Source organism: Mobula birostris, chromosome 25 (genome assembly GCF_030028105.1).
Source record: "Mobula birostris isolate sMobBir1 chromosome 25, sMobBir1.hap1, whole genome shotgun sequence".
Classification (NCBI taxonomy): Eukaryota; Metazoa; Chordata; class Chondrichthyes; order Myliobatiformes; family Myliobatidae; genus Mobula; species Mobula birostris.
In genome coordinates, this window is record NC_092394.1 from 56,529,857 (window position 1) to 56,545,618 (window position 15,762).

The 15,762-nt window shown below is 47.0% G+C and overlaps 1 protein-coding gene across 1 annotated transcript in view; it reads left to right on the top strand.

Annotated features, from left to right (window-relative positions):
• Positions 1-15,762, top strand: part of LOC140187912 (breakpoint cluster region protein) — a 446,198-nt gene that overhangs the window by 399,442 nt on the left and 30,994 nt on the right. The window contains exon 21 of the mRNA XM_072243771.1: positions 15,236-15,341. Within this exon, the coding sequence (XP_072099872.1) occupies positions 15,236-15,341 (106 nt within the window). The remainder of the gene's footprint in view (positions 1-15,235; positions 15,342-15,762) is intronic.

The window sequence follows — 15,762 nt, forward strand, 5'->3', positions numbered from 1 at the left end:
ATTGCATTGGCAAGAACACTAATTGCTGTCAGCAGTGTGTTCATGGAACGGAATCACAGACATCTAACTCCGATTGTCTGCGGTGAGCTGCTGGGCAGTTGTTACGAAGGATGGTACCTGTTCCTCGAGATGATACTGGGCTTGTTGGCAGAAGATTATCTACCTCATTGCCTCAGTAATTTCACTCACAACAGATTCAATTGCCTGTAGCTTGTCCCCTACCTGACCAAAGAATCTCAGGGCTAATGCCAGTTGTTCTGTCTCTGCTCGGTCCACCTTGGTGTGGTTGAGACTTGCTTCAGTCTGTGTGGACATGGCCCAAGTGTGGGGAGGGAGACACTGAAGCAGGTTGATAGTTCACAGACTTTAATGCAGACAGTATTTAAAGGGAAAATAAAACAATAAACGCTGGAGCAACACACATCAAAGTTGCTGGTGAACGCAGCAGGCCAGGCAGCATCTCTAGGAAGAGGTACAGTCGACGTTTCAGGCCAAGACCCTTTGTCAGGACTTAACTGAAGGAAGAGTTAGTAAGACATTTGAAAGTGGAAGTGGAAGGGGGAGGGGGAGATCCAAAATGATAGGAGAAGACAGGAGGGGGAGGGATGGAGCCAAGAGCTGGACAGGTGATTGGCAAGTGGGATACGAGAGGATCATGGGACAGGAGGCCCAGGGAGAAAGATGGGGGGGGGACGTGGGGGGGAACCAGAGGATGGGCAAGGGGTATAGCAGGGGGACAGAGGGAGAAAAAGGAGAGAGAGAGAAAGAATGTGTGTATAAAAAAAATAACAGATGGGGTATGAGGGGGAGGTGGGGCATTAGCAGAAGTTAGAGAAGTCGATGTTCATGCCATCAGGTTGGAGGCTACCCACACAGAATATAAGGTGTTGTTACTCCAACCTGAGTGTGGCTTCATCTTTACAGTAGAGGAGGCCGTGGATAGACATGTCAGTATGGGAATGGGATGTGGAATTAAAATGTGTGGCCACTGGGAGATCCTGCTTTCTCTGGTGGACAGGTGTTCAGTAAAGCGGTCTCCCAGTCTGCGTCGGGTCTCGCCAATATATAGAAGGCCACATCGGGAGCACCGGACGCGGTATATCACCCCAGCCGACTCACAGGTGAAGTGTCGCCTCATCTGGAAGGACTGTTTGGGGCCCTGAATGGTGGTAAGGGAGGAAGTGTAAGGGCATGTGTAGCACTTGTTCCGCTTACAAGGATAAGTGCCAGGAGAGAGATCAGTGGGGAGGGATGGGGGGGACGAATGGACAAGGGAGTCGCGTAGGGAGGGATCCCTGCAGAAAGCAGAGGAAGTGGGGGAGGGAAAGATGTGCTTAGTGGTAGGATCCCGTTGGAGGTGGCGGACGTTACGGAGAATAATATGTTGGACCCGGAGGCTGGTGGGGTGGTAAGTGAGGACCAGGGGAACCCTATTCCTAGTGGGGTGGCGGGAGGATGGAGTGAGAGCAGATGTACATGAAATGGGGGAGATGCGTTTGAGAACTTTTCGATGATTTTAAGTTCCCTGGCCCCCACCGCTTTATTTTCGCCATGGATGTCCAGTCCCTAGATACTTCCATCCCCCATCAGGAAGGTCTCAAAGCTCTCCGCTTCTTTTTGGATTCTAGACCTAATCAGTTCCCCTCTACCACCACTCTGCTCCGTCTAGCGGAATTAGTCCTTACTCTTAATAATTTCTCCTTTGGCTCCTCCCACTTCCTCTAAACTAAAGGTGTAGCTATGGGCACCCGTATGGGTCCTAGCTATGCCTGCCTTTTTGTTGGCTTTGTGGAACAATCTATGTTCCGTGCCTATTCTGGTATCTGTCCCCCATTTTTCCTTCGCTACATCGACGACTGCATTGGCGCTGCTTCCTGAACGCATGCTGAGCTCGTTGACTTCATTAACTTTGCCTCCAACTTTCACCCTGCCCTCAAGTTTACCTGATCCATTTCTGACACCTCCCTCCCCTTTCTAGATCTTTCTGTCTCTGTCTCTGGAGACAGCTTATCCACTGATGTCTACTATAAGCCTACTGACTCTCACAGCTATCTGGACTATTCCTCTTCTCACCCTGTCTCTTGCAAAAATGCCATCCCCTTCTCGCAATTCCTCCGTCTCCGCCGCATCTGCTCTCAGGATGAGGCTTTTCATTCCAGGACAAGGGAGATGTCCTCCTTTTTTAAAGAAAGGGGCTTCCCTTCCTCCACTATCAACTCTGCTCTCAAACGCATCTCCCCCATTTCACGTACATCTGCTCTCACTCCATCCTCCTGCTACCCCACTAGGAACAGCGTTCCCCTGGTCCTCACCTACCACCCCACCAGCCTCCGGGTCCGACATATTATTCTCCGTAACTTCCGCCACCTCCAACGGGATCCCACCACTAAGCACATCTTTCCCTCCTCCCCCCCCTTTCCGCAGGGATCGCTCCCTATGCGACTCCCTTGTCCATTCGTCCTCCCCATCCCTCCCCACTGATCTCCCTCCTGGCACTTATCCTTGTAAGCGGAACAAGGGCTACACATGCCCTTACACTTCCTCCCTCACCACCATTCAGGGCCCCAAACAGTCCTTCCAAGTGAGGCGACACTTCACCTGTGAGTCGGCTGGGGGTGATATACTGCGTCCGGTGCTCCCGATGTGGCCTTCTATACATTGGCGAGACCCGACGCAGACTGGGAGACTGCTTCAGTGAACACCTACGCTCTGTCCGCCAGAGAAAGCAGGATCTCCCAGTGGCCACACATTTTAATTCCACATCCCATTCCCATTCTGACAGGTCTATCCACGGCCTCCTCTACTGTAAAGATGAAGCCACACTCAGGTTGGAGGAACAACAGCTTATATTCCGTCTGGGTAGCCTCCAACCTGATGACATGAACATCGACTTCTCTAACTTCTGCTAATGCCCCACCTCCCCCTCGTACCCCATCTGTTATTTTTTTTTATACACACATTCTTTCTCTCTCTCTCCTTTTTCTCCCTCTGTCCCTCCGACTATACCCCTTGCCCATCTTCTGGTCCACCCCCCCCCCCCCCGTCTTTCTCCCCGGACCTCCTGTCCCATGATCCTCTCGTATCCCCTTTGCCAATCACCTGTCCAGCTCTTGGCTCCATCCCTCCCCCTCCTGTCTTCTCCTATCATTTTGGATCTCCCCCTCCCCCTCCAACTTTCAAATCCCTTACTCACTCTTCCTTCAGTCAATCCTGACGAAGGGTCTCGGCCTGAAACGTTGACTGCACCTCTTCCTACAGACGCTGCCTGGACTGCTGCGTTCACCAGCAACTTTGATGTGTGTTGCTTGAATTTCCAGCATGTGCAGAATTCCTGTTGTTGACAATAAACGCTGGGCCTATCAGGGTCATTAACTAAACCCTCAAAAGGAAAACTGGATGCCAACACCACGGTTGAAAGGAGTATCTAAACATAAAACAAATACTGCCAGTCCTCAGCGTCAGTCGACTTGATAGTTCACTTTTCTTAGGCAAGGGCCGAATGCAAGCAGGCAGCATAACATTGCTGTGCTTTGTTCAAGTCTGAACAAGCACTACAATGAAAAGAAGGGAGTTAAATGCAGCCATAGTAAAATAATAATTAGCTGACATGTGCATATTCAGGAGTGTAATTGCCGAACCTACTGTGCTGCAGAGTCCGTAGCTATGACAAGTAGAGGCATTGGTGGGCTTTCTCAGTGATGGTATCGATATGTTTGGATCAGGACAGTCTATTTGTGATATTCATACCTAGGAACTTGCAGCTCTCAAACCTTTCAACCTCAGCACCATTGATGTATTTTACATCATGTGCATTGCCCCCCTTCCTGAAGTCAATAACCAGTTCTTTTGTTTTGCTGACATTGAGGGACAGGTTGTTGTCATGACACCATGCCACTAGGCTCTAGGTGCCTTCACTGGTTATTCTCGTACTCATCGTTATTTGAGGTATGTCCAATATAGTGGTATCGTAAGACCTTAAGACATTTGAGCAAAATAAGGCCATTTGGCCCATTGATTCGGCTCCGCCATTCCATTGTGGCTGATTTATTATCCTTCTAAACCCCATTCTCTTGCCTTCTCCCTGTAACCTTTGATACCCTTACTAATGTAGCCCCCCCTTGGTCACCCTCAGGGTCGCTCGGCTCGCTGTCGTCTAGGGAAACAGCCCTCGGCCCCGCCAAACTAGGTAATAGTTTGTGTGGATGCTGTGTGAGGTACCCCACCCCGCCCAAATAACAGACAATACACCATATATGATTAAATGATTTACAGTTTATAGATATTACTGGAACTATATAATTAAGAGAGAATAAAATATAAAAGGAAAATAAAAGGCGCCACACTTATCAAAGTTCAATATCTTCGTGCACAAACAGTTGGAGCTCAAGGACCTTCTTCTTCACCCTGCGACCCCTCGGACCACCTCGACCGGCCGCCTGGGACCAACAACGGTGGTCGACCAGACGCTCCACCCTAGTCCGTCTCCATCTCCTCGCCGAACGCCCCGCTTGGGGTCCGATCCCGTTAGCGGACATCACAGCACCTCATCCATCCTCTGTCTCGCTCTCCCACCTTTTCCCCCAAAACCCCGCGCATACAGTATCTTCAAATACACCAAAACCATAACAACTATCCCAATTGGTTAATAGTGCCCTCTTACCACACTCTAAACCAAAACAAGCTGCTAGCGCAAACTTTCTCAGCGTTTAACACAACAAAGCCGCATTCCCCAGATTAACATAACAAAGACGCCATTTTAATTAGCCTCCGCAGTAACATAAAAGTCGAAACCCCCTTACACTCTCCCCCCACCAAATAAAGTCATGCCCTCATGACTTCTAAATAACTCGCCAACCAGTCCTGCAGACACACAACACACACATACACAGATACACACAGTGACAGTGCTCCCCAAACAGTGGATATTACTCCCGTCCCACGGGCGCTACATAGGCCAACCTATCTGGGAGCTTCTTAACCCTCCGAGACCTCCGTACCCCCTCACCTAAACCCAAAAGGCTCAGTCACTACTAGGGATACCTCGGGCCTGCTTGCCAACTCTTCTCTCACTTAGACACCACTACAGCTCAGAGCCCCCTGTCCCGTGTCTGGGGCCTCGCCTCTCCTCCTTCCCAATCCTGCCACAATTCGGACTGCCCACAGTTAGCCCTCCCCACTACACCTGACTCAGTGGGAGAAGGGCCAAAGGTCTCTTCCTCAATCACGGGGAAGTTAGCGAAAGGCAGCATGTACCACATATGCAGCACATCATCCTTCGAATCTGTATCCTTCCTCATTCCCTCGATCGGTAGCTGCTGCTTAAGTTTCTCCAAACTGAAACATTTAGCCGGGGCTACCCCTTCAGCCTCCTGCAGTTGAGACGTCAGCTTCTTCGGGGACTCCTTCAACTCTCGCCACAGGCTCACAGTTCTGACTCAGGGTTCTTGGCCATCTCAATCTGGGACGCAGTTACTCCACCAGCTTCTTCCACCCTGACCTGAAAAGCAGCAGTTAAAGGATGTTCAGCCTCCGCTTGTTTCTTCCTGAGGACGTCTTCTAGGTCAACTTTCAGTTTTTCCACTTCGTTTAAACTCGCGATAGTCATCTTCGGATTCCTTACAAGCCTCCGCCACCCTTTTCCAGATCTGTCCTCCATTTCTTCACCTCCTCGAGAGTATAGTCAAACTCCCCTCCCTGGGCTCTCGGTTTTCTGTTGACCTTAGTCAGAACACTTCCTTGATCTTTCCCAACTTGTAAGTCTTCCAATCTGTTCTGAATCGACGTCTTGAGTTTCTGCTGATCCCTTCGAAGGTGGGTCATGGTTTCTTCTCGCTGGATTAATTCATCAGTACATGACTGCAGTGTGGCGCAAATCCCCTCTCTTCCCTGTGTCTCATTCAGATTGACGACCTGGGTTTCCATCCCCCAGTCCACCACCGTCTGTTCCAACGCCAGGAAGTTCAACTGGTACGTCGGGTCATTTTTCTCACATTGCACCAAACTCCTCCGGCCAAAAACTCCTCCACATTTGACACTTCGCTTCGGTCACCCGGGCTCAGCCACTCGCCTCACCTCATAGTCCCCCCAGGTGAATCCAAGCTCCAGGCGGTCATCCACATATGTCAAAACTCCACACACCTTCACTTCCCCCATGGTCTTCCTCATGCCCCGCGGGAAGGATGCAGGGGCTCCGGATATCCCTTGGGCATCTTTTCCGATTGGAATAATCCCAGGGAACTAATAACGGCGGTCTTCGGCTCAACAGCCGCACTCCTCAGGATCTGGCAACAACCACTCCTCAGATGCAGCACATTAAACCACATCGCATAATCTACACACAGGCTGCCAACATCTTCCACGCCGCTAGGGTCCAGTTGCCGTGACGCCCCTCTCACTGAGGTGTCTTCAGCGGTCAACTCCCCTCCCTCGTGGTAGTTCGGAGCATCTACTAAGAGGGTCTCACCCTCAGCTACTTTCCCCAAGCCGTACCACCGCCAGGTCTTGTTTAAATTCGGTACTGGCTCAAGGCTGCTACACACGTCCTCAGAAGCAACTCGACACACTGTGTGCCCAGACAATGCCCCCATGAACTCTAGGGTCATTAACCAATCATCGTCTTCTGGATAACTACTGCCACTAGTACCCAAAGTCTTCGGTGCCCTTGCGGTTGTCAAGGATAAATGCTTCAGACACTGGTTGTAAAACGAACTGTACAACAACTTGATCTGTGCCCCAGGGTTGAGGATAGCTTTAGCATTGCTTCCCTCTATCCATAGCGACACCCTGGGGTGTGGTCCCTCTAAGTATTCAGGATTAGGGTCTTTTCCTTTTGGAAGTTCATTGATACATTGCTGGGAACGTGCTTCCCCAGAGACCCCAAGCCGTTCCCCCACTGGGCCTCCACTAAGTTTCCCGACACCTCTCTGATCAGCTGAACAACTGATCCTCTTCAGTGAACCCCCTGGCACTGCAAGCAATTTAGCTGCCCTCCTAGCCAGAGAAGACGCACTGAAAACTTCCCCCCCCCCTTTCAAATAACTGACAGCTGTCACTACAGTGTAAGTGAACCTGACAGTTCTAACACCGTCACCAGCCCGCCTACTCAAACTTTCAACCAATCCCTATCGCTCTCTCTCAACCGAGCACTGCCACCATCTAACAACTGCGAGATCCGCTCCGCCCACATCTCGCACGCCTCCGCCCCTCTTGGGGTGGACACTATCCCAAGTGCCAGGCGGAGCCTGCCAGAGCTAGAACATTTATTCGCAGACCCTACCTCCAAATCAGACCGCTCTTTCCTCTCTCTCCCAACTGCATGGACAGCCCCGAGTACCACCTCCAACTCGTCAATACCAGCCCGAACTCGAACAAAGACCGCACCCACAACACATACAGCAATCAACAGCAAATAACCCACAGAGACACACATTACAGATTTAAACAGGGCACCCACACAGCATACCAGCAGACTCAATCCCGGACAAAGCCCACACAATTTAGCCCCCCTGGCCACCCTCAGGGTCGCTCGGCTCGCTGTCATCTAGGGAAACAGCCTCAGCCCCGCCAAACTGGGTAATAGTTTGTGTGGATGCTGTGTGAGGTACCCCACCCCGCCCAAATAACAGACAATACACCAGATACGATTAAATGATTTACAGTTTATAGATATTACTGGAACTATATAATTAAGAGAGAATAAAATATAAAAGGAAAATAAAAGGTGCCACACTTATCAAAGTTCAATCTCTTCGTGCACAAAACAGTTGGAGCTCAAGGACCTTCTTCTTCATCCTGCGACCCCTCGGACCACCTCGACCGGCCGCCTGGGACCAACAACAGTGGTCGACCAGACGCTCCACCCCAGTCCGTCTCCGTCTCCTCGCCGAACGCCCTCCTCGGGGTCCGACCCCGTTAGCGAACATCACAGCACCTCATCCATCCTCTGTCTCTTTCTCCCACCTTTTCCCCCAAAACCCCACGCATACTTCAAATACACCAAAACCATAACAACTATCCCAATTGGTTAATAGTGCCCTCTTATCACACTCTAAACCAAAACAAGCTGCTAGCGCAAACTTTCTCAGCGTTTAACACAACAAAGCCACATTCCCCAGATTAACATAACAAAGACGCCATTTTAATTAGCCTCCGCAGTAACATAAAAGTCGAAACCCCCTTACACTAATAACCTATCAACCTCCACTTTAAATGCACCCAGTTATTTGGCCTCCATAGCTGACTGTGGCAATGAGTTCCACAGGTTCACCAAGAAATTTTTCATCGTTGATTTTATAAAGGGAAATCCTATTCTGAGGTTGTGCCTTCTGGATCTATACTCCCCCACTATAGTAAACATCCATGTCCACTCGAGGCCTTTCCATATTTGATAGGTTTCAATGAGAACCCCTCCCCCCTCTTCTGAACTCCAGCAAACGCTGAACCCAGAACCCTATCATTCCTGGGATCATTCCCGTGAACCTCCTGGGAACCCCTCCAATGCCAGCACATCCTTTCTTGGATAAGGGGCCCCAGACTGCTCACAATACTCCAAATGTGGTCTCACCAATCCCTTATAAAGCCTCAACATTATTTCCTTGCTTTTACATTGTCGACCTCTCAAAATGAATTCTGACATTGCATTTGTCTTCCCTGCATCCACTGACTCCCTGCAAGTTAATCTTCAGGGATTCTGATTCAATTTCAGTATTTAAGAGAAATTTGGATGGGTAAATCAATGGGAGGGGTGCAGAGGCTGCACGGCGATGGGACTGGGCAGATGAGTAGTTGATCAAAGACTAGAAAGGCCACAGGACCTGTTGTTGTGCTGCAGTGTTTTATCTGCAAACCTGTAGATTGAGTTAGAGCAGAATCTGACCACACAGTTTTGAGTGTACAGGGAGTAAATGGCTATGGAAGCACCTTGTGTGTGGGTGGATGGAACCAGCAGGGAGAGGGGACAAAATAGCTTAAGGTGAGCAAGAAGGGGCATATGGGGAAGGGAACAAAACTGGGAGGACTGGAGGAGAAGGGGTGTGGGAAGGAACATAGATGGGTTGGGCCTCACCCTGGCAGCAGAAAAGACTGTTGCTGTAGGAATGGGAAGGGGAGTTGAGATGGCTTGCAGCTGTGGCCTTGGGATGGGTATTACAGACATAGGTAAAGAGACAAATTCTGACAAATAAAGAGACCTGACAAATCAGCTTTCACAGGGTGCGCTGAAGGGTCTCTGCTATCTGACCTATAATACATACTGTTGTTGTTTATTGTATGACTGAAATATATAATTTATATTAAGCAAACAATGCTGGACAATTCTTCTTGTCGCTGGTTTCCTGTCTGTGCATTATAACTCCAGTGTGTACTTGCTTTATGTGCTTTACTTTTTCCTGAAACACCAATTCGCCATTGCATGAGAACTGTTTTCTCAGCTGCCTGCAATGAAAGCAAAAATATCCTCAATTCCCTTCTATATCTCTTATTCCTTAGTAGGCGCTCTAACCTTTTGTATTGTTTTCCCATGGGTTACCTTGTCAGAGCCTGAAGAAGCCTTGGGCCCCACACAACCAGGTTCAGGAGCAGTTCAACTATTAGGCTCCTGAACCAGCATGGATAACTTCAATCACCTCAACAATGAACTGATTCAACAACCTAAGGACTCAGTTTCGTGGGCTCTACTTGTTCTCAGTGTTTGTTTATTTATTTATTTAGTATTTGCACAGTTTTTCCCCTTTTGCAGATTGATTGTTTAGTCAGTCTTTGTGTGCAGTTTTTCATTGATTCTGTTGTATTTCTTTGTTCTACTGTGAATACCTCCAAGAAAATGATTCTCCAGGTAGTGTATAGTCACACACACACACACCCACCCACACACACACACACACACACACACACACACACCCACACACACACAAATATATATAATAAATGTGATAATAATATGATAATAAATTTACTTCCAACTCCACATGGACTACATTAACCACATATCCCTTGTGGGCACATTTGTTCTCCTCTATTAAATTCATGAAATTAATCATACACCATCTCCCCTATGCAAAGTCATACTGGTTTTTGTATTAATCCCTGCTTCTTTGAATGCAGGTTAATACAATCCCTCAGAATCTTTTTCCTATAATTCCCCTACCACTGACATTAAACTTTACAGCTAGTAATTACCTGACTTATTCCTACTGCCTTTTAGAATAATATTTGGTCCTCCAATTCTTGGTCCTCAAATCTATGTACCAGCTTTGAAAATTCCACCCCCTCTAAACCTTTCAGACCAAGTATATCCCAGTGAATAAGACCATAAGACATAGCAGAATTAGGCCATCTGGTCCATCGAGTCTGCTCCACCATCCATTCATGGCTGATCCTTTTTTCTATCTCCTTCTCAACCCCAGTTCCCGGCCTTCTCCCCATAACCTTTGATGTCATGTCTAATTGAGAACCTATCAATCTCTGCCTTAAATACACCTGTAGCCCCGCTGGTAAGCCTCAGGCTCGCTCAACTCGCTGTCGTCTAGGGGGAGCAGCCTTCAGCCCCGCCAAACTGGGTAATTAGTTTGTGTGGATGCTGTGTGATGTACCCCACCCCGCCCAAATAACAGACAATACACCATATACGATTAAATGATTACGATTTATAGATATTACTGGAACTATATAATTAATAGAGATAAAATACAGGTTTCCCCCGCCATCCAAAGATAGAGCGTTCCTATGAAACGGTTCGTAAGCCGAAATATCGTAAAGCAAAGAACCAATTACTGTTTGTTTATATGGGAAAATTTTGTGAGCGTTCGCAGACCCAAAAATAACCTACCAAATCATGCCAAATAACACATAAAACCTAAAATAACAGTAACAAAAAAGCAGGAATGATATGATAAATACACAGCCTATATACAGTAGAAATACTTTTCCACAATCATTGCCTGAACTGTTCTCCGTAGCGAAAATCTCACGCAAGTGATGTTGGCAAAAACATGGCGCAAGCGCTCTCCAGTAACCTTTAAGCTATGAAGCTGCCAAATCATACCAAATAACACGTAAAAATACACAGCCAATATAAATTAGAAATAATGTATGTACACTGTAGTATCACTTACGGGAATCGGGAAGATAGCTTGCCGAGCACACTGATGATGGTGTGTTAAACTGAGTCGTCGCAGGTTGGGTGGTGCAGTGGCCCCCACCCTACAGGCCATCGAGCGATACATTGCTGCAAAGCATGCAGGAATGCAGCGGTAGCTGGGAGATACACAGCACATCTTTAAGAAAAAAGCCGAAACAAACATGCTAATTAATTAAGTACCTCTGATCTGGGCCGACAATTACGTGTCGGTGGCACCTAATTAATTAGTATGTTTATTTCGGCTTTTTTCTTAAACACGTGCTGTGTGCCTCCCAGCTACTGCTGCATTCCCCGTGAATCGGTACAGTATCTGTCCACGGCCTGGGTGTTGGGGTGGTGGGACACTGGGGTGTCATCTCGTCGTCTGTTTCCATTAGAGCAGGCAACTCATCTTCTCCTATGACTGCCCGCCTCGATGTCGAAGGTCAAGGTTCGTCGTCTGCTGTGGCTGATGTGGAAGACTTGCTTGACTGCTGAGCCTCACGCATTTTTCTATCACATAGTTCTTTGTAAGGACTCAACCCATCCTGCAAATATCTCTTAAATCAATGTACCCTTTCAAAATTAAAGTGGTACTTTATCATTACTCATTTGGTTTTGATTGTTATCCTTTTTTCTTCCAATTGCATCAGCTCTTCATCTGTCAGTTCTTGGTCATGGGATGCGAAAACCTCTTCAACATCATGTTTGTCAGCTTCCACAAGCCAAACTCACATTGTCCTTACTTCGTTCACCATGATCGAAACGCTTAATTATGTCTAGTTTTACACTAAGTGTAACACCCTTACGAGCTCTTTCAGGCTTTTCCAATACCTTAGAACTCATCTTGCAAACGGCTGCTCACAGGCACATGTTAAAGCAATGCCGACGAGTGTCCGGGGGAGAGCGGCTGCTCAGGGCGCGCTGCCTTCTATCGTGTGCTGATTTTTTTTCCATAACAGTGAAAACACCCTCTGAAAGCGAAAACAGGGTACTAATGTAGGTCTTTCGTAACAGTGAGGTTTCGTAAAGCGAACGTTCGAAAAGCAGGGGACACCTGTATAAAAGGAAAGTAAAAGGCGCCAAACTTATCAAAGTTCAACCTCTTCGTGCACAGTTGGAGCTCTAGTAACGGGGTCGGCTTTCCACCATTCGATCCCCTCTGACCACCTCGACCCGCCACCTGGGACCAACCATGGTGGTCAACCAGACTCTCCACACGAGTCTGTCTGCGTCTCCTCTCCTCACCGAAGACCCTGGACCTCGGACTCTGGCTCGGGGTCCCCCCCGTCGGCCAGCTCACAGCATCGCGTCCACTATCTCTCTCCCCACCGTGCCTTCTGCCCAAAAACCCGCGCATACAATAGCTTACAGACACACAAGAAAGAATAACATCTATCCCAATTGGTTAGCAACTGAATACAACTCCCTCTATAACCCAAACGAGCTGCTAGCGAGAGAACTTTCTCAGCAGTTAACATAACAAAGAAGCCATTTTAATTAGCCTACGCAGTAACATAAAAGAAGAAACCCCCTTACACACCCAACAACCTGGCCTCCCCAGCTGCATGTGGCAACAAATTCACCACCCTTTGGCTAAAGAAATTTCTCCGCATCTCTGTTTTGAAAGGGCGCTCCTCTTTCCTAGACTCTCCCACCATGGGAAACATTCTTTCCACATCTATTCTGTCTAGGCCTGTCAACATTCGAAAGGTTTCAATGAGATCCCCCCTCATCCTTCTGAATTCCAGCGAGTACAGACCCAGAGGCATCAAACGTTCCTCGTATGATAACCCTTTCATTCCTGGAATCATCCTTGTAAACCTTCTCTGGACCCTCTCCAATGCCAGCACATATTTTCTAAGATGAGGGTCCCAAAACTGTTCACAATACTCAAGGTGAGACCTCAGCAGTGCCTTATAAAGCCTTGGCATCACATCCCTGCTCTTGTATTCTAGATCTCTTGAAATGAATACTAACATGGCATTTCCCTTCCTCACCACCGACTCAACCTGCAAGTTAACCTTAAGGGTATTCTGCACACGGACTCCCAAGTCCATTTGCATCTCAGATTCCTGTTTTTTTCTCTCCGTTTAGAAAATAGTCTGCACATTTATTTCTACAACCAAAGTTCAGGACCATGTATTTTCCAACATTGTATTTCATTTGCCACTTTCTTGCCCATTCTCCTTATTTGTCTAAGTCCTTCTGCAGCCTGTTTCCTCAACACTATCTCCCCTCCGCCAATCTTCGTATCATCTTCAAACTTGGCAACAAAGCCAACTATTCCATCATCTAAATCATTTATACACAGCATAAAAAGAGGTGGTCCCAACACTGACCCCTGCGGAACACCACTAGTCACTGGCAGCCAATCAGAAAAGGATCCTTTTATTCCCACTTGCTGCCTCCTACTAATCAGCCACTGCTCTAACCATGTTAGTAACTTTCCTGTGTAGCCCCCCTGGCCACCCTCAGGGTCGCTTGGCTCGCTGTCGTCTAGGGAAACAGCCTTCGGCCCCGGCAAACTGGGTAGTAAGTTTGTGTGGATGCTGTGTGATGTACCCCACCCCACCAAATAACAGACAATACACCAGATACAATTAAATGATTTACAGTTTATAGATATTACTGGAACTATATAATTAATAGAGAATAAAATATAAAAGGAAAATAAAAGGCACCACACTTATCAAAGTTCAATCTCTCTGTGCACAAACAGTTGGAGCTCAGGACCCTTCTTCTTCACCCTGCGACCCCTCGGACTGCCTCGACTGGCCGCCTGGGACCAACACCGGTGGTCGACCAAATGCTCCACATGAGTCCGTCTCCGTCTCCCCTCCTCGCCGAACGCCCCGCTCGGAGTCCGACCCAGTTAGCGGACTCACAGCACCTGGTCCATTCTCTGTCTCTTTCTCCCACCTTCTGCCTCCAAAACCCCGTGCATACAAATCTTCCAGGTACACCAAAATCATGACAACTATCCCAATTGGTTCGTAACATTTTCTTATCACCCCCTAACCCACAACAAGCTACTAGCGGAAAAACTTTCTCAGCGTTTAACATAACAAAGAAGCATTCCCAAGTATAACATAACAAAGAAGCCATTTTAATTAGCCTACACAGTAAAAGACGAAATCCCCCAGCATTTAACATAACAAAGAAGCGTTTCCAAGTATAACGTAACAAAGAAGCCATTTTAATTAGCCTATGCAGTAAAAGACGAAACCCCCTTACACCTGTAATACCATGGGCTCTTAACTTGGTAATCAGCCTCATGTGTGGCACCTTGTCAAAGGCCTTCTGAATGTCCAAATATACAACATCCACCGCCTCCCCTTTATCTATCCTACTTTTAATCTCCTCAGTGAATTCCAGCAGGTTTATCAGGCAGGATTTTTTGCTGAAGGAAACTATTCTGACATTGTACTATCTCATCCTGTGTCACCAAGTACTCCATCACCTCATCCTTAACAGTTGAACCTAACATCCTCTCAACCACTGAGGTCAGGCTAACTGGTCTATAATTTCCTTTCTGCTGTCTTCCTCCTTTCTTAAAGAGTGGAATTACGTTTGCAATCTTCCAGTCCTCTGGCACCATGCCAGAGTCCTATGATTTTTGAAAGATCACCACAATCTTTAATGCTACCTCTTTAATGAACCCTAAGGTGCAGTTCCTCTGGTCTGGGTGACTTATGTACATTTAGGTCTTTCTGCTTTTTGAGCACCTTCTCTCTTGTAACAGAGACTGCACCCACTTCTCTTCTTTCACACACTACAACATCAGGCATACAACTGGTGTCTTGCAGAGTGAAGACTGATGCAAAATACTCATTTAATTCAGCAGCCATCTCCTTGTCCCCCATTATTATTTCTCCTGCCTCATTTTCTAGCGGTCCTATATCCACTCTCATTTCTCTTTTAACATACTTGAAAAAGCTTTTACTATCCACTTTGATATTATTTGCTAGCTTGCTTTCATATTTCATCTTTTCCCTTCTAATGACTTTTTTAGTGCTCTCTGTAGGTTTTTAAATGAGGATTTGTAATTCATTTCATATTCTATCTGCTCATATTGTGGAATGGTGGTCTGAAGTGATAACTTCTGTTCATTTCCAGTGTTGTCCGATCCGGTTGCTAAGGAAAGCTGTATGCAGAACCTTCTGCTTTCCCTGCCAGAGCCCAATTTCACCACTTTCTTGTTCCTATTGGATCACTTGAAGAGGTGAGTTCAAGTAAATTCTCTTTCTCTTCTGATTTACTGGTTTTATAAATCTAAAGTGTACGGATTGCTGTACATGCACAGTTCAGTGGCAGAAGGCGGACAGCAGAAGTAGGACTGGTGCAGTCAAATTTGTTGCTACTTTTGTTATATTTATTTATCATTTAACTATCCCAACATATCCAAGTTTATCCAAGATATGTTACCATTGTTGTTTACAGATATGTTATCATTAATGATCAATGGTACAGTAAGAGAGTAATTTGGGAGTACTGAAAGAGAGATTGCAATCTAGTTATTCACAACTTGGTAAAGATAATGTTAATTCCAAAATTCTGGCAAAACTATGTCTCATCTAATCACATGGTTCATTAAATAAAACAAGGAAGGAGAGGGTTCTTTAAATGTCCATTCATCAGAGTGA